This window comes from Vanellus vanellus, assembly GCF_965231255.1.
Source record: "Vanellus vanellus genome assembly, chromosome: 3".
Classification (NCBI taxonomy): Eukaryota; Metazoa; Chordata; class Aves; order Charadriiformes; family Charadriidae; genus Vanellus; species Vanellus vanellus.
Window position 1 is genome coordinate 100581708 of NC_138907.1, and position 25461 is coordinate 100607168.

At 39.8% G+C, this 25461-nt stretch overlaps 1 protein-coding gene across 1 annotated transcript in view; it reads left to right on the forward strand.

The window, feature by feature from the left end:
* The window catches only part of KHDRBS2 (KH RNA binding domain containing, signal transduction associated 2), a gene marked incomplete at both ends in the record, with an annotated part of 410021 nt that overhangs the window by 355565 nt on the left and 28995 nt on the right, over nt 1-25461 (forward strand). Inside the window, one exon of the mRNA XM_082480947.1 lies at nt 18567-18649. Within this exon, the coding sequence (XP_082337073.1) occupies nt 18567-18649 (83 nt within the window). The remainder of the gene's footprint in view (nt 1-18566; nt 18650-25461) is intronic.

A 25461-nucleotide genomic window follows, 5' to 3' on the forward strand; every position in this document is an offset into this window, starting at 1 on the left:
CTGGCATTGTGGAATAGTGGTCTACCAGATGAATAGTTAGTAATGAAACATTACCAGCATGAACCATCCTTTTTTAGAAAATTTTGAGACTTAAAAGAATAGTGACAGTATCTTCAATCTCTGTTATTAGAGCTTGTAAGACGAGAATAACCTTGTGCTCACTTTTTAAATATTCAAGTGTAGTCTAAAAGTTAGTTGGCCTCTTCTCTGAACTGGTAGTGAAAAAATGTATCCGTATGCTTCTCCTTTTCTACTTGAATAAATGCCGACTTCTCCTCTTTGACTTCGTTCTTTAGCTATGAACACTCCATTCTTCAGAACTTCCAAAACTGACGTAGTGGCTTTTTGAACTTGCTGCCTAAGACCTGATACAAATTTCAAAGAATTCAATTTAAAAATTCCTTTTAACATTCTTGCCCTGTAAAACGAAGAAGATCTGAGACACAAGTAGATTTTTATCGTATCCAGGGCAAGGTATTGTCACGACATAAACAAGATAAAGGTGAGTGTGTTAAGTGCTGAAACAATGTTTAAAAGGAAATAGTAATTAACAGATTATGTCTTTTCATTCCATTGCCCTACTTTCTCTTCCTGAAGTAGAATTGATTAAGATTCATTGCAATCTGTATTTCATATCATAAAAATATCTCTGTATAAAAATAAAATAAAAAGAAACAAACAATCAAAGCTGAAAGTTGCCTTCATCAAAATAAAGGTTAAAGCTAGGAGTCTTTTGTGGCATACAGGGAAATATAATAACTGAGGATACGTTCTCAGTGGTAGGTCATGACAGAAATCTTTTTGTAAAAATCTTGGGTTTTTTCTATAAAGCTGGAGACACAACAGAAATGTTTCGTGTAGGAATTGCTTCCATAATTTCTGCTTATGTTTGTATGTGTTGCAGGGCAGGGATGGGATGACACATGGTTCTCCCTAGAAGATTAATGCAAATTGACTTGGCATGCAAGCTTTAAAATTTAAACTGCCGAAGAACTAAAATCACACAGAATTATTTTCAATGCTGAACATGGAGCTAGAAGGGTTCTGAGCCTAGTGAGAAATTCTAAGGAATTACAGCAAAAATTATGAATTAAAAAAAAAAACAGCAACAACACAAGATTTCAAGTCAGATGTTCCCTGCAATCCATATTGTCCTTCCATTTCTATGGCCAAAGAATAATCTCTTCAGACATTTTTTTCTTTTAGAAGGTAGTCAGCCTGTCACATTTGACATTATTTATCTAGTGTAGTTGTTAAGAAGAACTAGAAATTACTTCTCACCAAAGATTTGAGTTATAGTGAACATAACTTTCTGCCTTCTATCCTTTTTAGTTGGCCTCAAAACCGTGTGCACTCATACAATGTAATTGAATGAAAGGAATGTAAATATTGCTGTTACCCAAGAGCAAGATTGATGCCTGTGTGTGTATATATGTATGTATATGAATTCTACATGTATATATTCCTTAATGTATTAATATGTGGTGTACAATAGAAGAACCTATTTCTTACAAAAACTTAGATTTCTACAGTGCAAAACATTTTTATAGCTATATCAGATGTTATGATTGCAGTGGTCAGATAGAAACTTTGCTCTTGGTTTATAGGAACTCATCAAAATCTAGAATGGCACCTTTGCCAAAATGTTGATGAGTGTAAAGTGGAACAGTGAAGTTGGTACGATTATGCTTTCTGTGAATCAGTGCATGTTAAAATGCTTCTATAATCAACATCTTTTTAATTTTTTATTGCTAAATATACTAAAATGAAGAGTGGGAAACAAATGGAGATATATTAGTGAAAATTAAATTGTGAGCTAAAGATATAGGCTACAAGAAACATTGAGATTCTCCAGGTCCGTTTTCAGTTACAGTGTTGGACACCATCAGCAGACTGCACAGTGACTGGAGCAGTAATGGACCAGGACGGTCTGTACAGCTTTGGGAATCCAGCCCTAGACATGCTTGAGAAGGTTGTTGAACTCTGCTTTCGGTGTCTGCATTGCAGTGTTTAGAGTAGAAGAGGCATTATTAGATGTGAACTGCTACTTCTATATGGTAAATGAAAATCGGTACTAGTATTAACTGGACTGATTGGCAGTCCATCAATATTTTTAATAATTTTTTGTTCTTCATTTGTTGACAGGCTGTGTCAGGAAATTTCAGGATCACTATTCTGAGATTAATTGTCTCGCAATGAACAGGGCTGTTAGCCTTTTTACCTTTTCTTATGCATTCTCTTTCTTTTTAATCCTTGACGAGAATTGGAAGAATTAGAATAGAGATGCAACTTCGTGTTTTCAGTATGTTGATTTTACCTGATTTTGTACCTTTAATGCACTTAACTCAGTAAACGTATCAAATATCCGGTCCATTTTCTGAGTTTTCAATCATGAATGACGGCCGACTGGTAAAGACTAAACTAGACCAAAGCAATTACAGCTGCATGGTAGAAAGAGTGTAGCATTCAGTAAGGGAAACTGTTCTTACTATTCCTCCTTCCCTCTTGCTACATTCTGGGATCACGACACATCTCTGTTTGCAGCATGACAGTCAGGCTGCACCGGAGTCTAGGAATATACTACACATAATGACAGGGTTTTCATTCTCTATTTAACATGGATTTTGTTACTCTGATCCATATCTGTGTCACTTTGATCACCTTAAAAAAAAAAAAAATCTGCAAATTCCACCTGGTGCACAGCACAAAGGGTTGCTGAGTAAGCCGAGTGTCTTGCTATGAAAGCCATATGAAGCTATGAAGGTCTGTATGGACTTCCTGCAACTTTCTGGGTGGATTTTAATGCGATGAAATTCCATCAGATTTTAAGAATTTAATTCAGGCGGGTCATCTATCACCACCTGAGAGCCACTTGTGTTAGAAGACTTTCACTTTAGGGGGCTAGGTATGCATCTGTTTGCTGGACCCAAGGAAAAGGAAAATTTGTGGAGGTAGGGTTCTGTATAAGTTTTTTATGAAGATTGGGGGGTCTGGCTTGTTGCTGTGCTATCTGCTGATCATTATATCTGCGTGCGTCAGGGCTGCATTTGACTTTGAATCTTTATGTTTGGATTATTTTTAAGAGAAAACAAGAATATAACACAAACATCAGAGAATACCAAGAATACTGAGTTGGGAGAATACATCTCACTGGTGCAGTGAGATATATTTAGTCGTATGGGATAAAGTTAGCAGAGGTGTCTGACACAAAGATCTATTAGGCTGTCAGACAGTCTCTCAGGAGAAATGGTGGAATCCCTACTACTGGCAATATTTAGAATTTGATTAGAGAAAGCACTAGAAAATGTGCTGAAAGGAGCAATCATATCTGACAGGAGCTCCTAATAGATGATCTGTTCTTTTCCATCCCTAATTTTTCTAATTGCATGTTAGAACTTGAGGGAATAACAGTTTAAAGACTACCTCTAAGTATCTCGGTAAGTATTAACCACTTTTTACTGTTTTGCTCATTGTTACATTCACAAATGGGAAGTCCCATCACATTCTACATGTTTGCTTTTAATTATACCTGGCCTTTCTGCAGTAATTCTTGTACAAGATTGTGCTAGTTTGCTTTTATTACATATCTTTTAAAACCAAGAAGAAAATTCTGTGTTACCTCTAATCCTTGCATTTTATACATCATGCTAAACTGTATTTCCTAGTCTGACAATATCTGTTAGCAACTTAAATACTACAGTTAAGAGTCGCTTTCCTTTTTAGTCCTGTACAGTACACAGGACAAAGAAGAATTTCCAGGAACATTTTCATTCAAATGTGATTAGCAGCAGTGCAAACATTGCTGCAATCACTGTAAGCAGCACTTGTACGATAAGTTTGATCATTGTCATAAGCAGAAAAAAATGAGTTCATCTCTTCTGCAACTATCAACTTAACATTTAGTTTCCCTAGTACTAGATTAATTTACATAACTTTAAAAATCTAGTTATATTTTTCAAAGTAAGTTTCATTATGTCAACTCCTCAAAAATTAAGTTTGAATGAAAAAAAAAGGTTGATCTATTAAAATAGATAAATTTATGAGAGACACTATTCAGGTTGCAACTTCAAAAATTAAATCAAAGGTATCGTGGAACTGGTGAAATACTATTTAGCTATATGGCGTAAACCAATGCCAAATTAGAATTACCATTGTTATGTCTTCTAAATACTGCTTTAGAGTCTTTTATAAGGTAAAAAAAAACAATGTAAGAGTGAAAATGTTTATGTGAAGAATCAAAAATTATGCAAATTCATAAATTACATAAACAACACAATTTAATATTCATTGTCCGATATTTTTTTTTTCAGAAATATTTTTCAATTAAATTAGACTCTAGGAAATAAGTGATCAGCTATCTTTTTAACAATCTAGGACATTTGGAATTTGATTCAGCAAGAGATTTAATTTATGAAAAAGGTGTGGGGTGTCTGGCAAAGATTAGGATGTAAGGATTCCAACATTAAGAATACCTGAACTCTCATCTAGACCTGCTTCAGGATTAATAAATAAATGAATCTTTATTTTCCCTGTGTTTTAAGCACTTTAAACCATTTTGTCTCTAATTCCACTGTGAAGTTTTGTTACTGTTATATATTACTAATTCATGGAATTCTTAATGGTAAAATATATTTAAATAGAGGATAAAAATGGATCAAAACCAATGGGATTGCACATAGAATTAACTTATTAACCTGTTATTTTCTAGACATAGACAATATAAGACTATTTTTGTGGAGCTTTTTTGTTTTAATGTTGCAGAAAAATTGCACAGATCTCCTAGCAATTAATCATGATGACTCCTATAAGTCTTTTCCTGAGGAAATTCTGTAAATTCAGAGAAATGGGCAGTTTATAGAATTTGAGGATGTATTTATTAGAGCACATCACCTTGCATTTGGCCAAGTTGTATTTAATCTGCCTGCTTCCAGCATTCGTAATACATGAGAGTGAAACTTGATTTAAAATTAAATGCAATTCAAGGTCCTGCAAAGCACGGAATCACGGAATCTTCAGAGTTGGAAGGTACCTCTAGAGATCATCTAGTCCAACTCCCCTGCTAAAGCAGGATTGCCAGAGCACATTACTCAGGACTGCATCCAGGCGGGTCTTGAAAATCTCCAGAGAGGGGGACTCCATAACCTCCCTATCACCTATCAAAGCATTTCTGCTCTTTCCTAGTACCTGATCATTTACTTGCACATTTACAAGCTCTGACTATCCTGTGGTTCAGTTTCCAAGGGCTGGAAAATAAAAAGGAGAATTCCTTGGAATTCCCAACCGTTCAAGACCTGGAGATTTCATTTCCTGGATTATTACAAAGCTTATTTAAGGTTGAAAAGATTTACTTTTAAGGCATTGTGTCTAGCAAGTCAAACCATTGTGAGATGCTTTAAACCATCAAGAAGTTGCTAAAATCAGACAGAAGAGTTGTCAGTCTTTAGTAGATACTTGTAATGATTTCAGTACCTACGATACAAGAAACCTTAATGCTCCATGGACAGATTTTAGGTCAGCTCCATCTATCGATCATACAGCTGGGGGAGCATCAGGATGCGCAAGAAGCTCACCATCTGCTTTGCTTAAAATTTTGGAAAGAGCAGTATTAGATATGATAAAGAGATTAAAACTAATAGTGGGTGTATTACAGCCCATCCTTCCTTGGCAGCCAAAGGCTGCTTTCTACTCTATTCATTTCAGTTCATGGGAAAAATAAATCTTTCATTTAAATGCCATTTATGTGATATATTGTCACCAGTGCAACTTGCTACTGTAATATATTATCATTCAAGTACTGTGTAAAGCAGTACAAGTCATCAGCAAAAATAACAATTAAAAAATCCTTTCTTCAGGGATCTCAGAATCATAGACAAGTGCAAAAATGCCATTTATTGCAGATACACAAAGAACATTCCTTTCGTCTCCTCTTGCTACTTCTTACTAAAATAAGTAATTTTATTGATATTGGAAGAAAGAGACATTTGTGCAAGACACTCCTCTGCAATAGGAACTGAGTAACGGATTGACACTGAGGTTAGGATGCTGTTCCATAAGGAGAGGCAGTATGAAGGAACGCACAAGTGAAACGGGAGAAGAAATGGTTTCAGTGTTGATGATAGCAAGATTAGGGGACAGGGAAAGTGCAACAAGTTAAATGGATGTAAGCAGCAGCTGATTATACAGAGCTTTGACACGAGTTAGAAGTTTTAATGTGATTTCATGAGCATAGGAGAGCTAAGAGAAGGATTTGAAGAAATAAAGATGTTAGATGAATGTTGCAGTATAATAATTGCAGCAGCATATTATGCTGTAGGCTACAGTCTTGCAGATATGGAAGGAGTAAGAAAAGTCTAATTTCTATTCAGTTTTCTTTTACATTTTCATCCCGTTCTGATTTTCTTATTCAGTACACCAAAATGTGTTTTAAGTGCTATTCATTCATTTCACATTTAGTTGAAAAATTACAGGAAAAAATATAGGAAAAAAACCCAACCATACCTAAAACCTACATTTAGGAGTGTACACAGCAATTTCTTGATGTATCTGAGATTCGGTTTTACTGTGACTGCTTTGGCACTGCACAGCTATTTGCTTCTGTGGCTTGTGCCCTATCTTTATTTTGCATACAATTCATTTTCGCATTTCTCAGTAGTAAACTTCTTTAGTTTGACTCATTACCCAAATTTTTCAACATGAGGTTTATTTAAACCATTAAAATATGAGGACATGAATAGCTTATTTAGGTACTCTGCTTTGAATTTGAAAAATCTCTGTGACTGAGTATACTGAAATTTCGATTATATTTCCATGACTAAGTGAAAAATGTTCACCCTATAACCATTCAGTTATAAAGGTGTTTCCCAGTGCTGGTATCTGAAGAATAAGACTGATTTCGTTAAGAGGTTGAATGTGTTGAGATTACTTCATTGCCTCTGGCAAGCACATCTACTCTGGGTTGTCTCAGCACTGTAGACTCTAGTTCATATATTTAATTTATGAAGTCCATAACATAGAGCTTTGATTTTTCAATTGATTAGTATTCCCATTTTAATTTCAGCATTATTTTTATTATTATTACCACTATTTATCTTTTTGATGGATATAGCACCACTCTACTTGTCTTTTATTTCATCTTCAAAACGTTTGGTAGATCTCACTAGCACTGGGAATATATATCATCTTCAACAAACTGGTAATATCTGCATCCCAAAAAGAAAGAAATCAGGCAAGGGAAGAAGACAACCTGCATGGCTGAGTAGGGACCTTCTGAAAAAGCTCAGGTGGAAGAAGGGAGTTTACAATAGGTGGAAGAAGGGGCTGACTGCTTGGGAGGAATACAAGAATGCTGTCAGGGTATGCAGGGAGGAAACAAGGAAAGCCAAGGCAGCCTTGGAATTGAACCTGGCGAGGGATGTCAAGGCCAACAGGAAGGGTTTCTTTAAGTATATAGGAGACAAAAGGAAAACTAGGGAAAATGTGGGCCCGCTGTTGAACGAGACAGGTGCCGTGGTGACAGATGATGCAGAGAAGGCGGAGTTGCTAAATGCATTCTTCGCTTCTGTCTTCACTGTTTGGGCCAGTCCTCGGGAAACCCGGACTTTGCAGGTAACAGAGAAAGTCTGGAGGGAGCAAGACTTTCCTTTGGTTGACGAGGAGCAAGTTAGAGATCAGTTAGATAAACTGGATATCCACAAATCCACGGGGCCTGATGGGATGCACCCTCGAGTGCTGAGGGAGCTGGGGGAAGTCATTGCTGGGCCGCTCTCCATCATCTTTGAAAGGTCCTGGAGGACAGGTGAGGTGCCTGAGGACTGGAGGATAGCTAATGTCACTCCAGTCTTCAAAAAGGGCAAGAAGGATGACCCGGGAAACTACAGGCCGGTCAGCCTCACCTCCATCCCTGGAAAGATGATGGAACAGCTTGTGCTGGGTATCATCTCAAAGCACCTGGATGAAAAGAAGGTTATCAGAAGTAGTCAACATGGATTCACTAAGGGGAAGTCGTGTCTGACTAATCTGATAGCATTCTATGAAGAAGTGACTAGATGGGTGGATGAGGGGAGGGCAGTGGATGTTGTCTACCTTGACTTTGGCAAGGCTTTTGACACTGTCTCCCACATCATCCTCACATGCAAGCTTAGGAAGTGCGGGCTAGATGAATGGACAGTGGGGTGGATTGAGAACTGGCTGACAGATAGAGCTCAGAGGGTTGTGGTTAGTGGTGCAGAGTCTAGTTGGAGGTCAGTAACGAGTGGTGTCCCTCAAGGGTCAGTACTGGGTCCAGTCCTGTTCAATATATTCATCGATGATCTGGATGAAGGGATAGAGTGTACCATCAGCAAGTTTGCTGATGACACTAAACTGGGAGGAGTGGCTGACACGCCAGAAGGCTGTGCTGCTTTACAGCGTGACCTGGACAGGCTGGAGAGTTGGGCAGAAAGAAACCTTATGAAATTCAACAAGGGTAAATGTAGGGTACTGCATCTGGGGAGGAATAACGCCACGCATCAGTACAGGTTGGGGGCTGACCTCCTGGAGAGCAGCTCTGTGGAAAGGGACCTGGGAGTCCTGGTGGACAACAGGATGACCATGAGCCAGCAATGTGCCCTGGTAGCCAAGAGGGCCAATGGCATCCTGGGGTGCATCAAGAAGAGTGTGGCCAGCAGGTCGAGGGAGGTCATCCTCCCCCTCTACTCTGCCCTGATGAGGCCGCATCTGGAGTACTGCATCCAGTTCTGGGCAAAGGGCTACGAAGATGATTAGGGGATTAGAACATCTTTCATATGAGGAAAGGCTGAGGAACTTGGGTCTCTTTAGTCTAGAGAAAAGAAGAACGAGGGGGGATCTTATTAATGCTTTCAAATACTTAAAGGGAGGATGCCAGAGGGATGGGAGGAGTCTTTTTTCAGTGGTGCTCATTGATAGGACGAGGGGTAATGGGCACAAGCTTGAACATAGGAAGTTCCATCTTAACATGAGGAGGAACTTCTTCACTTTGAGGGTGGCTGAGCACTGGAACAGGCTGCCCAGAGAGGTTGTGGAGTCTCCCACTCTGGAGACATTCAAAACCCGCCTGGACACTGTCCTGTGCAACCTGTTGTAGGTGACCCTGCTCTGGCAGGGGGGTTGGACTAGATGATCTCCAGAGGTCCCTTCCAACCCTGACTATTCTGTGATTCTGTGATTCTGTGATTCTGTTTCTCTTTTTTCTGACACTGGAGGCATAGCTGAAGAATCCAAGGCCAGCTATGAAAGCAGGCGTACGTACTTATGGAATAATTTAGTCAGAATTTAAGTTTATAAGCATAAAATATGATTCTGGGAATCATTGCTCAGCAACGGACTTACTTTCCAGATACTTCCATTAGATTCATCTGCTTTACGTGCAGGTTTTCAACACTGAACAATCCAAATCTAAAGTAATTACAGATTTTACCCCTCTTTGTAGTTGGTAGAGAGAAAATGCTATTTGTCTAAATGACATAAAATTGATATATTTAGATGTGTTCCTCTACATCTACTCAGAGCTGCCCCCACTGTAGAACGACTTGGGGACTGAGCACCAAACTCATGAGTGTGACTGTGATGGAAGGCAAGTCCTCCCCCTTACAGCACACACAAATCGTTGTAAACACATGACAACGGTGTCTGCTGCTTTTTTAAAAAGTAGAGAAGGAGTTGACAATACTACAGGTCCAAGGATAATAGCTGTGATCTGTTTTAACTTTGGTTAAAATTGAGATTTCTCTGTGAAGAGATTTAATCACCTTAAATGTTCTTTGCAGGAAAAAATTTAAGGTTTATTCAGCCAAACAGGCAGTATGACTAGCCAAGGGCGTGAGTCATACATCTGGAAGAGAAGGCTTCCCAGATGTATTTCTCTATCTTCTCTCCAGCATTTCATATACAGTGAAAGGAGTGGGATTTAAGTTTTCCCATAGTTATTAGCATTTCCTGAGTTGTAGGTGTGTGGTCAGTTGCATGCCAGACTGTCTAACCCGAAGTCTCCTCTGAACTGTCTGTTTGAGATGCTATTCTGCCATGCCCACGCATCCCCATGCATCATTCACAGCATTCTGATGGCATTCTGGGTCTCCGGTTGCTTCAAAATCAATCTTAGCAGCTCTGATTTTTACAAGCTCAGCTTTCTCTGAGCAATAAATTCCTTCAAATGATGAGCTAACTTACATACCTAAAGGTTAGTTATCTAAATCTAACACATCCGTCCCGGGCTCCCTTTATAGTCATTGGAAAGAAAGTTCTCATTTAGAGAGCAATTCAGCTTGTGCGCAAATCGCTGTCAATGTATGTGGGATGAATTGCCCTCTAAAAATGTTTTATTTCTACCCTGTGGTTCTTGTGGCAATCTACCGCTAGGTTAGCGGTGGACAACTAGCTTTCAGCCTTCTAAGCCAAGGTGATACGGATGCGTGAGAAAATATGGATGTGGTCAAGCCACGACAGAAAAGAGAATAAGACAGCATCTGTAGATTTATAGAAGCAAGGAGAAGAAAATAGCAGAAAGTATGCAAAGGCACCTTTATTGGGAAACAAGTGGGTTTACTTAGAGTTACAATTAGAGGTTGATTTTTATACCCTCACCTTCTGTGAGGTACAGTACAGATTTTTGTGTACTGCTGGGTGCATCAGCTGCTGAGTAGGGCTACCCTAGTTCTCTGGCTGCAAACATTTTTCTTGTTCACATATTTGCCAAGTAAAGTGCAGAGTTGCATAACTCACTTTATTTTGATGTATTGTTGTTTGTGTTTTGCTTTTTTTTAAAAAAAGAAAAAAGTCCAGATATCTTGCAGTTTGCTACTTTAGAAAGATTTGGGCTATCTTCTATAAAAGGCTAATTAATTTTGACTTCCTTACAATGTATTTTATCATGTATTACCAGGACATATGAAAAATATTGCAAGTAGGGCAGTTTTCATTAGAAGTATTATTTTCCTTCTTGGTTTCCCAGAGCTGAAACCTATCATTTTTCAGAGCGTGCTGTGAAAATCCTATTTTCTAAGGCTATTCAGAGAAGAGGTGATTTAGACTTGGTGCATTTCAGTGTGGGCTCTCATTGTTTGAAATAGGGTTTTAACATTAAGTAGGAAATTCATGTTTAAAGAGATCAGGTTGCATTAGATTATGATACCCTTGTTACTGATGATACTTAGTGTTTTGTTTGCGTTTCTAATATTTGCTTCAGCATCTGAAACTTGGAGAAGATTTGAGGAAGTATAAATAAATAAAATACATCCTTCTCCATGGTATCTTGGGTGTTGAATCAAATTGATAATTAACTTTTTCTCATGTAGTGGAATATAAGTCTTTTTTCCAATTATGCCCCTTTTTTCTTCTACACCCCTTTTTCCCTGGACTATAATTTTATCAGTGGTAGAGTAGTGCATATTTGCTCCTGAAGTGAGTGTTCCCAATGCTAATTTCATGTGCTATTCTGAGATTCTTCCAAGGGTTTTTCCTATCTTCACTTTGTGGGGAAAGACTGGTAAATATTTAAATATACTCATTTTCAAATTAGTCTGTTCTTGAATTGAGTTGTATTTTTAAATTTTCCTTATTTTTTTTAATTATTATTATTTTTTAAATCTAAACGGTACCAAAACTCCTGAAAATCATCCATAGTTGTTTGTAAACATTTTTAACCCTACTGCAGCTCCAGGTGTGTATTTCTGTTCCTTTATCTCCGGTTCAGGATGTATCACTGTAAGGCCAGAGCAAATCCTAGTCATTGAAAGACTCACTTTGCTTTTCCCTAACACAAAGAGGTCTTTTTCTTATGCTTTGGAAAGATGTTTAATTAAGAATTACCTGAGATAAAGATACTCTGGCATAAGAAATGGCTAACAGCTTGACTTTGAATATTTCTAAGAGTTCACCTGTTTCATATTTTTCAGTTTATTCCAGCAAGCTTTTTTTCTTCTGGAAGGTGGTGGCAGCTATCATGGGGAAAAAGACTTCTCACACAGGAAAAGAGTCTTCCCAGGCAACCAGCCCCAGTCCCTTGGATAGCCTTGAGAATCAAACCGCGTCAGTAGCTTTTTTGAGTTCATAGGAACCCGTTTCCCTCAGGTCCTGCTTACCTGCACCCTCATTAACCTCTTCAAAGAACTCTGAAGATTTAGGGAAGTACTTGCTTCCCCTTCACTGAAACTGGGTGGCTTGACCTTATCAACTTTTCATGCAAGTTTTCTAATATTGTGATGAACGTGGAGATGGATTCTCCAGTGGTGGACATTGATGAGATCAGACCCAAAGTCACTCTATCTGAGATATTTCTGCTTGAAAAGCACAGCAATTAAATGGCATTAGAACTTACATACAGGATGAAAGGTCTAAGTGTTATACACATACATGTGAAGATTTCTGGTGAAACAAATTGTAGAAATTACAGAAGAAAAAAATGTCATATTGTCATGGTTTAGGCCAAAATCCACTACTGGGGACCTGAGGGACCCCAGATGGGACTGACAGATGCTCCCCTCTACCCCTCTGCAAAGAGAGAGGCAGAGGAGGAAAAAGAGACTTATGAGTTTAGAAGGAACTAAACTACTTTAATGAAGTATTAATAATAAAATAAAAAGAAATAATGAAAAATATACAAAACAGTATCAAGCTCCCGAGATGACAATCACATCACCATCTGGCACTGGGGCAGTCCCAGGCTGGACTCAGTGACGGACAGGAACTGGATTCCAGATCTGCATTCAGGATCGGGATCACAGGCAGATGAACAGAGTCCTCCTCAGACGTCGGCCATTGAAGGAAGAGCCCGTGACCCTTTGATCCCTCAGCTTTTATACTGAGCATGAGGCAGATGGAATGGAATACCCCGTTGGTCAGTTTTGGGTCACCTGTCCTGTCCGCTCATCCCTGCAGGTGGGACCCCACTATGCTTTTCCGCTTCCGACCCTCCAATGGGGCAAATAACAAAGTTGGTTGGCCTTGGCTGTTAGAGCAATAAGTATAAGCGAGACCCTATCTGCATCCCACGCCTGGGCATCAGCTATAAACATTGGTCTTATCACTCAGAGAGTGAACACTGTCTGCACAATATGCAGTTAATTTCAGTTGTTAGAAGAGGCCCAGCTAAGAAGCGAAGTTACTGAACAAAATTGGTTCTGTTTTACCTCAAACCAGAACAAATAATACTAACAAAATACTAACAGCATGGCTAATCAATCATTTTGCCTTCAATGAGGTGAGGATACAGCAGGAGTAACTTAGATTCTCTAAGAAGACAGCTCTGTTCCTATCAGCATAGATATACAGAATGTTTATCAATTTAATATGGTTTGTTTGGTTGGTTTTAATACATAGACTAATAGACCTAGAGAGTGCATGGAGTCTGACTTTATTGCTGAGTAAAAGATTGCACTGCGTTTGGAGAGGGCATCCTGGGTTCTGCTCTCTGGATTTCTACAGAACTGCTCTTGGGAACACCATTCCCATCACACACAGAGCATAGGATATGTGAATTTGAATGTCCTCAGACTCATAGCATCTGGATCTTAACAGGGTCTGCATGGGAGCTGGGTGTCTCATCTCTCAAAATGTGCATGCAAGAAATACTTTCAAACATTAAAATCGTATGTTCTGGTGACCTGAAGGTTAACAAGAACAAAAATGCTCAGTGAGTTTGAGGCACTTCAAGGATGAGAAAGGAACTATTTTGGATCTCAATTCTAGATGCCTAAAGGCTTCTTTGGGATTTGAATGTCTGGGTAGGATACACCGTATTAAACTTTGAAAAAATGCTAGTATGTACCTTACATAAATCGTTCACCTGTAGGATTAGAATATAGTTCTCATAAAGACTGACACAAATAAGAGAGCATTATCCAGAAAATACTTTTGCTTTATTAGAGATACATTATGTTTTTTTTACTCCGGCTCTGTTTTCCAACCATTCCACTTGAACCATTTGCACAGTATTGACCTGCTCTGCGCCTTTAGGGAGGCTGTTAAAATCTGTAACGTGAACCCACAGCAGTGTCAAATATTAACAAGTGTTCTCTGCCCTGCTGGTGCTGAACGTTGATCCACCTCAGGCGTCAAGAAACTGAGACAGCTCATTCGTAATTGTTGCCTTTCCTGTTCTCTCATATGGTGGGTAAGCACGCTGAAATGTCTTTCCTCTGGCTATTCAGCTTTATATATATTGCATCACCCTCATCTTCGCAGTAGCAGGATCCCGCCCAGCTGCATACTAATCAATGTGACTGAGTTCTGTCTCCTGTGGTTCGTTGTTTCTCTCATCCTGTCCCCAGAAGAAAGATTGTGTATTTAGCCGTATAATGTTAAATATATCACTGTGTTCTGCAGGGATATGTGTTTAACTCTACTTTTTGTTATACATATACATATAGTTTGTACTAATGTTATTAATGTTATACATATACATATAGTTTGTACTAATGAAGGCAAGTCAAACTGGTATACTTCCACCTGAAATGGAAGATGACGAGGTTTGTGTGGACTTCAGATTCTGGGAGAGGCCATTCCCCAGTCTCAAAACAGGACTCTCCCTCCTGCCCAGAAAAGCTTTCCCTTACTGCAAGCTGACAGGGGTGATTGGGAAGTGGAGTCACCATCTGCAGTCCTGTCCTTCCTTCAGGCCACACAACACCCCAGGGGTGAAGTCTCCCACCTGGAATCTACACTCACCCTCACTGCTTGGTAGGAGACCAGAAGGACAGGCAAATTTAATATGCTTGACCTAAGAAGACATAACTGAATGCTTCCTCCTTTGAATTTTTTCTTTAAATTGGAGGGACCAGTGAAGTCTAGTCCAATACCATTATGGAGTTTAATTAGCAGAAATAATGAAGTACCAAAATAACACTGTACTTTGTGTGGTTGCAGTAGTGTACCAGAGTGATTGTTTATTGGACTGCTGTTATTTCGGAGCTGCCTCATGCTGTCCCTTGTACCCCAACCTAACTAAACTTTGCATAGCTTGTGGGGAAAAAAATTTAAACCCGCCTTCTGTTGTAATTAATATTGAGTTAAAGCTATTTAAGCCCCCTATTTCTTTTAGCATTTCCCATAACAGTTCACACAGAAGGGCATACAGGAAGGGCATAGTGACCCTACCAGCTTAAGAAGTGAGTTCAATCAGTGGTCATCATCCTGTCAGAAGGAGCACAGCTATGGTATCCACCGGGCAGAAAGCCATGTCTTCTGCACTTGGCAAAAGGGATGTGGCAACCCAGACAGAGCTCCCACGAAAACATGCAGCCATCCAGGTCTCAGGCTGCAGAGAGTGCCAGAGCCTTTTGCTGGTGATGGATGGCAGTAGTGAGAACAGCTGTGTGAGGTGTGACCAGGTGGACAATCTGCTGAGCCTGGTGGCAGAGCTACAAGATGGAGTAGAAAGGTTAAGGGGCATCAGGGAGTCTGACAGATAGACTGGTGGAACTGTGCTCTGCCCTCTCTGAGACAGAAACGGGAACAGCCACCAGGAAAAAAACAAAATCAAGGGGATCCTGTATCCTCTCCCTGCCAGATTGAAGGCAGTAGCTTAAAGGAGAAGAGTGAATGGAGGCAAGTCCATCCTTGGGGTGGCAGGTGAACCCCCGTCTTGCCCACTCCACCTTCCCAGGTGCGTCTGTGTAACACGTATAAGGCTCTGGATGTAGAAGGCCAATCAATGGATGATGATGTGGATCACAGTCCATCTTCACCAGAGTAGCTGCCAAGGTCAAAAAGGCCAACCCTCTGTATCACAACCACCTCCACGAGGAAGAAAAGATGGGTTATAGTTGTAGGTAACTCCCTTCTTAGGGGAACAGAGGGTCCAATATGCTGGACAGACCCTGCTCTTAGGGAATTCTGCTGTCTCTGGGTTAAGGACATCACTAGGAAACTTTCTAGCCTGGTATGGCCCTCAGACTATTACCTATTGCTGCTCTTCCATCTGGGTGGCAATGAAGCTGCAATGAGTAGTCCGAGAGGGATCAAAAGAGACTTCAAGGCTTTGGGACATTTGGTAAGGGAATCTGGAGCACAGGTTATTTTCTCCTCTCTTTCCAGTTGCAGGCAGTGACACTGAAGAATAGATGAGCCCACTCTATTAATCCATGGCTCCACGGCTGGTGTCACTGACACAGTTTGGGTTTTTTCATAATGGTATGGCCTACATGGCACCAGGCTTGCTGGTGTCAGGTCAAGTCATGGAAGTCAGGTGAAGTCCCTGGTGACTGGAAAAAGGGAAACATTGCACCCATTTTTAAAAAGGATAGAAAGGAGGAGCCTGGGAACTACTGAGCTGTCAGCCTCGCCTCTGTGCCTGGGAAGATCATGGAACAGATCCTCCTAGAAGCTGTGCTAAAGCACATGGAAGACAGGGAGGTGATTCACAACAGCCAGCATGGCTTTACCAAGGGCAAGGCCTGCCTGACCAACCTAGTGACCTTCTATGATGGAGTGACTGCATCAGTGGATGAGGGACGAGCTACGGATGTCATCTCTCTGGACTTCTGTAAGGCCTTTGACATGGTTCCCACAACATCCTTCTCTCTAAATCGGAGAGGTATGGATTTGATGGGTGGACTGTTTGGTGGATGAGGAATTGGTTGGATGGTTGCATCCAGAGGATAGTGCCAATGGCTTGATGTCCAGATGGAGATCAGTGACAAGTGGTGTCCCTCAGGGGTCTCTACTGGGACCAGTACTGTTTAAGATCTTCATCAATGACATAGACAGTGGGATTGAGTGCATCTTCAGCAAGTTTGTGGATGACACCGAGCTGTGTAGTTGACACACCTGAGGGACAGGATGACATTCAGAGGGACCTGGACAGGCTCAAGCAATGGGCCTGTGTGAACCTCATGAGGTTCAACAAGGCCATATGCACGGTCCTGCACGTGGGTCAGGGCAACCCCCAATATCAATACAGGCTGGGACATGAAGGGATTGAGAGTAGCCCTGCCAAGAAAGACTTGGGGGTACTGGTGGATGAAAGGCTGGGCGTGAGCCAACATTGAGCACTCACAGCCCAGAAAGCCAAACGTATCCTGGGCTGCATCAAAAGAAGTATTGCCAGCAGGTTGAGGGAGGTGATTCTGCCCCTCTACTCTGCTCTGGTGAGATCCCACCTGGACTACTGCATCCAGCTCTGGAGCCCTCAGCACAGGAAAGATAAGGACCTCTTGGAGTGAGTCCAGAGGAGGGTCACAAAAATGATCAGAGGGATGGCACACATCTCCTTTGAGGACAGGCTGAGAGAGTTGGGTTTGTTCAGCCTGGAGAAGAGAAGTCTCTGTGGGGAGACGTTATTGCATCCTTTCAGTACTTAAAGGGGGCCTACAGGAAAGACGGGGACAAACTTTTTTAGCAGGGCCTGTTGCGATAGAACAAGGGGTAATGGCTTTAAACTAAAAAAGGGAAGATTTACACTAGATAGAAGGAAGACATTTTTTACAATGAGGTGGTGAAACACTGGAACAGGTTGCCCAGAGAGGTGGTAGATGCGAAACATTCAAGGTCAGGTTGAATGGGGTTCTGAGCAACCTGATGTACTTGAAGATGTCCCTGCTCATTGCTGGGGGGTTGGACTAGATGACCTGTAAAGGTCCCTTCCAACCCAAACTACTCTATGATTCTGTTTAACTAAAAATACTGTTTCCCAAAATGCATAGAGAAAAAAAACCAAGTCTTTCTTTACAGCATTTCTTGCCTGCTCTGTTGTCCTGTTGTATGAAAAGAGTGTATCAAAAGTCATCTCCTAGATTATCTCTTAATTTATTTATTGTCTTATGAGCACTCTTTGGTTCAGAGGCAGCTACAATGGATCATAATCGTCCATGGCTCCCTCAGTAGAAGATTCAGGCATTAGATGAGCTGAACCACCTTCTGAAGTTGCTTGTGTCTCTTGAGCTTAGGCAGACTGAGCGTTTGTCTGTGGTTAGGACCCTTAAATTAAGTGGGAGGAACCTGTATTAAAGTGTTCGTTAACTTGTCACAGAAAAGCATGCCTTTAAAAGAGTGGGTTGCTTAGTGAAGGAAAAGTTGCTTACTGTAAGTTATTTATAAAAATCATAACCAATTACTTCCTTCACAAACATGTACAAATATTGTTTCTCATAAGTTGTTCGGGTTTGTTTTTTTTTTTAAATAGACAGAATATTATGATCTTATCACAGTAACATACTTAATAATGTTGTATAGTCAATACATTTTTCTTGCCATTTTTTCATTTTACCTATAGCTATTTATGGAACCATTCATATAACAAATTGCTAGGAAATGATTGTTTTCATTATCATTTATCAGTATTCTACATAGATCACACAGAAGTACTGTGATTTGGAAAATACACCACAGTTTATCAATTAATAAGCTGAGTTCTTAAATGAGTAACTGATTTCTTTACCCTTGCAATGTACAGGTTGTTCTTCATAATTCACAATGCTTATCATTAGACTGCGTGTTTTACTTAATGCTGGGCAAACGTAGCATGTATATGTTGATGCAAGTTACTTCTACAGCTTGGCAATATGCTTTGATTTATTACTCTTCTAAGCTGTGGTGTTCTATTTTTCCCTTAGGGATACGATGATGGATATGGGGGTGAATATGATGATCCAAGCTACGAGGCATATGATAACAGTTACACCACCCAAACACAAAGGTAAGCGTTTGTACTTTTACATTAATTTTTCAAAGAACACTTTTTTTTTCTCTTAGCTTTTCATGTGAATTTCCTGTTTTATTTTCCACATTAAATTCTACAAATTTCACAGTACTTTAAAAGGCTGTCAAAAAGTAGTAATGGCAATCAGAGTTTATAGACAGAATTACTCAGATGAAGCAAAAATGCAAGCAGCTATACTTTTAAAATTGGTTCAAATTAAGTGTATTTTTTTTTTTAAAGGCAAGTGTTTACATCATTTTCTTATTTGATGTCATTCTGAACTTGTTTGTTTACTGGTGCGAAGTTGTCAAGGGCATCCCATATTTATGGCTTTTACAATGTTTTGGGCAAAACCAGAAGGAAATAAAAAAAAAAAAAAAGATGGTAAATACCTGCTACTGGTTAGCATCCATCATCAAGGTAAACTATAGGAGGGAACTGCATGCCTGAATAGGGCTGAAACTATTTATTTTCAGCCAGTTATTTTCTCAGCAACTCTCAGAATTGGTAAAAGCAACCGAGTTTGGAAATTTATTTTATGTCCTTACTGTGTGCGATAATGGGGAAAATTACATTCACATCTTTTATGATTTGTGTCAATAAAATGAGGCAACAAAAATGATCATTTTTTATGTGCTCATACACCATACACACTCATATATTAATTCGACAGTTGGTCCATGTTTATTAAATCTGGAATGACATCTTTTTCACAGTTAAGCTGAAGTATAAAAGGGTGCTTCAGCCAATTATTGAGAAACTGCTCTTATGGGTTGCTAAGAGTACATGTAAGACTGAAAAAGCAAATTAATTTTTAAGAAGAAAAGAAATAGCTTTTAACTGAGTTACTGTGATTCTCACTGGGCAAGAAAGCAATGTATATGTACAGTGTTCAGCACTCTAAAGACCAGAGGACCTTAAATTTGCTTTTTAACCACCTTTTTTGTTGAATGTTTTGCTGCTGAAAATGCCTGTCAGAATTATGTGCAGCTCCAGAACTGCTGTAGTGAGTGGCACTCAAGCTGATAAAAAAATACTTTATAAGTGTTTTTATAACCAGTGAAGAAACTTTAAAAGGATTTGTCACACCTAAATGTGAACCCCATCAAGTATACTTTAACTGCACTTTTAAGTAATTATACATTACTGGCTGCACCCATCATGTCATTGTGTAGGTAGATATTCTTGTTGTCAAATGTACTCTAACTTTTTTGAAAAGAATTCAGCCCATCTTTTGCTATAATAGTGAATTGTCACAGGAGATATTGCCTCTGGTGTAAAAATAATAATTAGCGGGAAATCTCTCTGCTATGACATTGCTTTATATCATCTGAATTAACCTGTAATTTCTTTGCAAGTTGATGTCTCAGGCAACTAAATGACAAATATATCAAGCTTATGAGGAGTGTATTATAATCAAGCTAGGACTGGCAGTGACTCAAGAAAGAAAACTTATGAAGAGTCACGTAATTTTGTCAATTAAATAGCTATTCAGTTTAGTCATCAGATATGTTTTCTACAAATGTGAGCTACCTCCAGGATACCTAATCTATTTCAAATCTGCAACTAAAACATTTCATTTTGTAATACATGGCAGGACATGCAGTCATACTTATCCATGTTGAGTGCCAGAAGAAGTCTATTGATTTCAAAGAGAGCGTTTTCAGAACAACATACTACTTATTTCAAAGATTTACAGAACAAATGGACCATTAGACATGGAGTTTAGATTTCTGTATCTTGTTGGCCACTTAGCTTCACAGAAATGCCTCCCTACTGAACCAAAATAGTACAATACAATAAAGTAGTATGACCAAAATATTTGATTAGGTGTATATACCAAAAAGTTCTCTCCCGATCTCAGTTCTTGTTATTAATATACTCCAATCACGTGGGAAAGACACATCATGCCACACCTAACAAAGAAGATAAGTTGTACTGATTCAGAGTACTTATTCCTCTCATCCAGTATATGATCTACAAGAAAAACACCAACAAAAACCTGTAGACAATGTCTGTGCTGAGAGAGAAAAATATCATTACTGCCCTCTGCAGGTGGCTTAATGCAGAGCTCCAAGATTTCAGTTCATGTCAAGGGCAGAGTTTCCGCTTGCTTTTTATGGCTCATTAAGGAATCACTATGGAAATTCTTAGAGAAGATACGAGCTCTTGTCTGACTGTCTCACCACGCATCTTGACCAAGCCTTACTCTCATCATTGCTTCACATTGAAGGAGGGGTGGAGGGAGGGAGGGAGGGAAGATGGGGTGGGGTTGGACGAGACGGGATGGACGGACTGAATGCAAGCCAAGTTCAGCGTGCTTTAGAGCAGAGAACATATCAAATCATGCTTTGTTCTCCTACTCACCCAATGCACAGAGTGAAGATAGCGCTAGGGTAGCCTGCCACCACCACCCCTGTTACATATACCTTTGTCTTCTAGACTTTACATCTATTTCCCATTTGCTCATCAGAGGCTTTCTGACCATATATATTCCTTCTAGGGACCCTTAGTCCTCATTGCCCAAGAGGTCTGATTTAGACTTTTTGTAAATTAGGGTCTGCCAACAGCAGAGAAAATGAGCATGCCGTCAACACACACCCCTGTGCTGCAACACAGGATTATGATCTAGTAGAAGGAGCACAAAAAATACCCAGTCCCAGGAACATCCAGATGGAAATGGAGATAAATGCTGTCCTTCTGTGCAGAATTATCTGAAGATTTGTACTAAAGGTCAGGGATAGCGTTGCAGGTCCTGCAATATATTTTGTATAGGTCCTTCTCTAATGTACTCCATCACTGCCACCCTTCCCAACAAACAGCTCTGTCCGTCACGATAGCAGTCTGATTTTTAGACTGAAAATAGGGGGATGGGGTCACTTGCAGAAGAGACCATGACAGAGCCTTGGGATCAGGCCTGAATGAAACCCACAATAAGTCTGTGTGGCTGAATGAGCTAAGAGGCACCTCAAGAGCACTTTGAAATGGACACAATAATCAACTTGAAGAAAGAACAGCAGGACCCTCGCTATGGTAAGTGCCACATGTACCTTATTATGTTTGGGGAGACTTATTTTAGGACGGAGAGAATGATAGGGTATGACGTAAACAGTTATTGCTACAGTCTATATTGCCTGATGTGTGTCTTCCTTTAACTAGCAGAAGCTGTGTTTCCTAAGCTACCTTTTTTCCTTCTCATCTTCTTGTCCTATAATGACTACCCAGAACACAAGGTGGAACTTCAGGACAAAGATTTAAATGAACAACTAGCTGCTCTTCCCAAATGTGTCTATAATCATTATTTACAAGATTACATAAAAGGTCACAGTTTTAGCAAGGACATTTAGAAACCTTGCTCATTTTAGATTTTTTTCATACTGAGGTCAAAATACAGTTTTTAAGGTAATTAGAAGGAAAGCTTTGTCTGACACCAAAAAAAAAAACCCAAGGAGACAATCATTTCAGTGGGCAGGGGAAGACATCAGTGCTGACATACTTCCCATAGGCAATGTTGCACGGCACTTCAAATTTCTTGATGAAACCTCTTTTTCCTCTCTCTTCCTCTCCCTTCCATGCGGTTTGAAGATGACTTTCGGGGATAAGTACCTCTGCGCAGACACACCAAGAGATATTCTATTGTTGTTAAGTTTATACACTATTTCCTAGGTACCCAGAAATCAGGCAGAGAACACTCAAACACTTTCTGCCAGCTAGATTTACCTCCTGAACCTCTAGTCTGACAGCTTTGGATAAAAATATAAATCCTAGACATGCTATTCAGAAGTAAAAATCCCTTTCTGAATATGATTGCCATCCCTGCTCCTCACCGTTGCCTGTTCACATGTGTCAATGGTGAGGTGCCGAAAGGGAGGTAAAGGAAACAATTCTTTCTGATGTTCTCAAACAACAGTGTCTCATCTCAGCAACCAGTTAATATCTATCTAAGTTTTCCACTCGCCTTGCACTGGATACTTAAAAACTTGTAAGAAGTATATTCTGGTTGTCTAACAGAATTCTGGTATTACACAAAATTACTCTCACCTCCCAGGTGTTTAGCTAGACTCAACCCTCATCTGTCAGCCATTCTATCAGATGCTGCCCAATTTCTATTGCTAATGTAGATGTCGTTCCTGTGCAGGCCTGTACAGGTATGCTGCCTGTCCACTTTTTGGATGATTCTTAGCAGTTCAAGCACACTGATATTCTCAATGGCTTCTGACCTTCAAACCATGTTGTAACATGTGATGGCAACCATTCTTCCTGTCCATTCCCACTCAGATACTGATTTAAAGAAATAAATATGATTTTTACAGGGCAACAATCAAGCTCGTAAAACAAAACTCTAAAATGGTAGAAGTATGAATTTTCAACTCAGCTGTAACACAGAAGATGTAGGAGAATCCTATTAGTTTTAAAAATATAATACACTTTTTGATTTCCTTAGCAGGAACTTTTAAGTCTGTTGAACCACCACCACTGTCCAGGTTTCATGGGCTGAGAACACTAGATCACCAGGAGAAAAGGATGAAAAGTTTTGTGAGAGGATCTGCAAGACCTGCCTCTTTGGTTACTCAGAGGTCGGTAGGGAATTAGACCGTATCGCATGCAAAGTGTGGCCAAACTCTTCAGCCAAGACCAATATAATAATTTTGTGGATCAGTTGCTGACGAATCAGCTGAGAACCCTGGTGGCCAGCAGAGCCATCTTCAGCTTTGCTACCACATTTATAGTCATCCGTGACCTTTGTTTCTCTGCCAGCACCAGCAGTTTCATTTCAAAGGTACCATGTCTCACGTCCAAAAGAGATAATAAGGAAATCTGGGACTGACTGGCAGGTCACAGGATGAACCAGGAAGGGTATGTTCTATTTAATCTGCTTGTGCATAACCTATCCAACCATATGCAGTGTAAACAATGGTGCCTGACAGGGAAAAGCAAAGGAAGTCAGCAATTGTCCATTGAAACTTAATGTTTGGGTTTGGTATAATTTCCCTGTTCCACAGTGCCCAGCGTGAACACTCACACATCAATCAGTCCTGTTTTTCGTGAACAGGGAGTTGGTATATTGGCAATGCTTTCCAGAGCTGGTTGGTTGGCTTGTTCTTCTGCCTTTTGTTCTGCCTGACTTTTGTTGAAAACATAGTTCAGCTGCAAAATGAGTTGTTGGGTGGGTGCTTACTAAAGAAAGAAGAGTCTGTGACTCCCATCCTAGACTGGAAATAGATTTGCAAATAACAGAAAACCTGTACCATACTGACAAGAAGAATAAATAATTCAGTGGTAAAAGACAGATGAAAATAGTGCAAAACATTACTGTTCCAGATGTCATCCCACAATGTCACAGGCCTTCTCATGACATATCTTCATCCATGCTGTGACTGCAAGAGGACATGGATAAAGGGCATTTCTCTTGCCTGCCTGGACACAGCCTCACTAGTGACAGTAACCCAGTTCTAGAGCCTTAGAGCAATTTTTGGCAAAATATTTACTGTTCATCTTGCAGATGTTTTATATAATGCTATAGGCAACAGGCCTCTGGATACACACTCTGCGCTGGTATGCAAATCATCTTGGGACAATGACTTCTGTCTAGTCCATCAAATGCACACTGAAAACCCATCCTGCATCTGCTAAGCAAACAACTTCCATTTCTGATGCAAAAATGCATGTTATAGGTCATGTCATCTCTGAACTTCCTCTCTAAGAAGTTAATGGTAATACAGAATCTAAATCGTAACATAAAGAAAGATGGCATTAGTACATCTGAAATAAATTCTAAGTTTTTATGTGATCTGAAGAATTACACACAATGAGTTAGATAATGGCCAAAATGAAATTATCTTAGAGGACTGAAGAAGAGAGAAAGGAAAGGTGCAGTATCAGAGAATTTCAAGTTGACTGGCACAGCTTTCATCTAACTGAATTATATTTAATTCAAAAGATATAATTGTCTGTGGTTCATACAGCTGTGCTCTCATGTGCAGAGTCCCATTGGGCTCCTGTTTCTCAATGCTAGTAACAAAAATATAATGACAAAACCATGTTTCAGGGCATATATGCTGCCTGTGTCCTCTTTCCTGCTGTGGCAGATAGTTGCTGTGGCCATATGAGTGTAGTCGTATCCCAGTAGCTGTATGTTCATAGCAATACCTATCAATTCAACCTGTAATAGGCTCTGCAATTCTGAGTCACGTACTTATAAAGACTCAGACCCACAGAAAATTTCAAGAGCACATTCAAGCATTGAGATTCAATATATGACAAGTAATTGCCTTTGAAAAGAAACTTTGTTTTCCTGGTTATGCTTGTTTCTATTGTTAAGTTCAGGCTATCTACTGTATAGCTTGTGTTTACAGCTCCTTTTTCTGTAGCGTGGGCTGCTAGTACAGGGGATTTAGGGATCACTTACTTATTTCTGATCTGATATGCAGGAATATAACATGGACCACAGTTCAGCCCATGTCACTTATGCGGCTTAAGGTACAATCACTTCAGTACAGAGACATGCTGCAAAATTATTTAGGAAGTAAAGCAAAGAATATTTTATCCAGCTGAATCTCCAGGAGTTATTTACATCAGCAGTGTATATTTGCTCCAGTTCATCCTGGTTACCCTTGCTTGACCTCCAGATAGCAAGACTTTGTATGTACATCTGTTTCCAAAGATGAGTACTTCACAAACAGGGCTGCAAGTAAAATAATGCTTTCAGACTAGTACAATTACAGTACTTTACAAAACAGTACATAGTTCTGCTGGGTGTACATGTTCTTTGATGGACCCGACCCGATGGACTATTCTTTTCTCCAAGC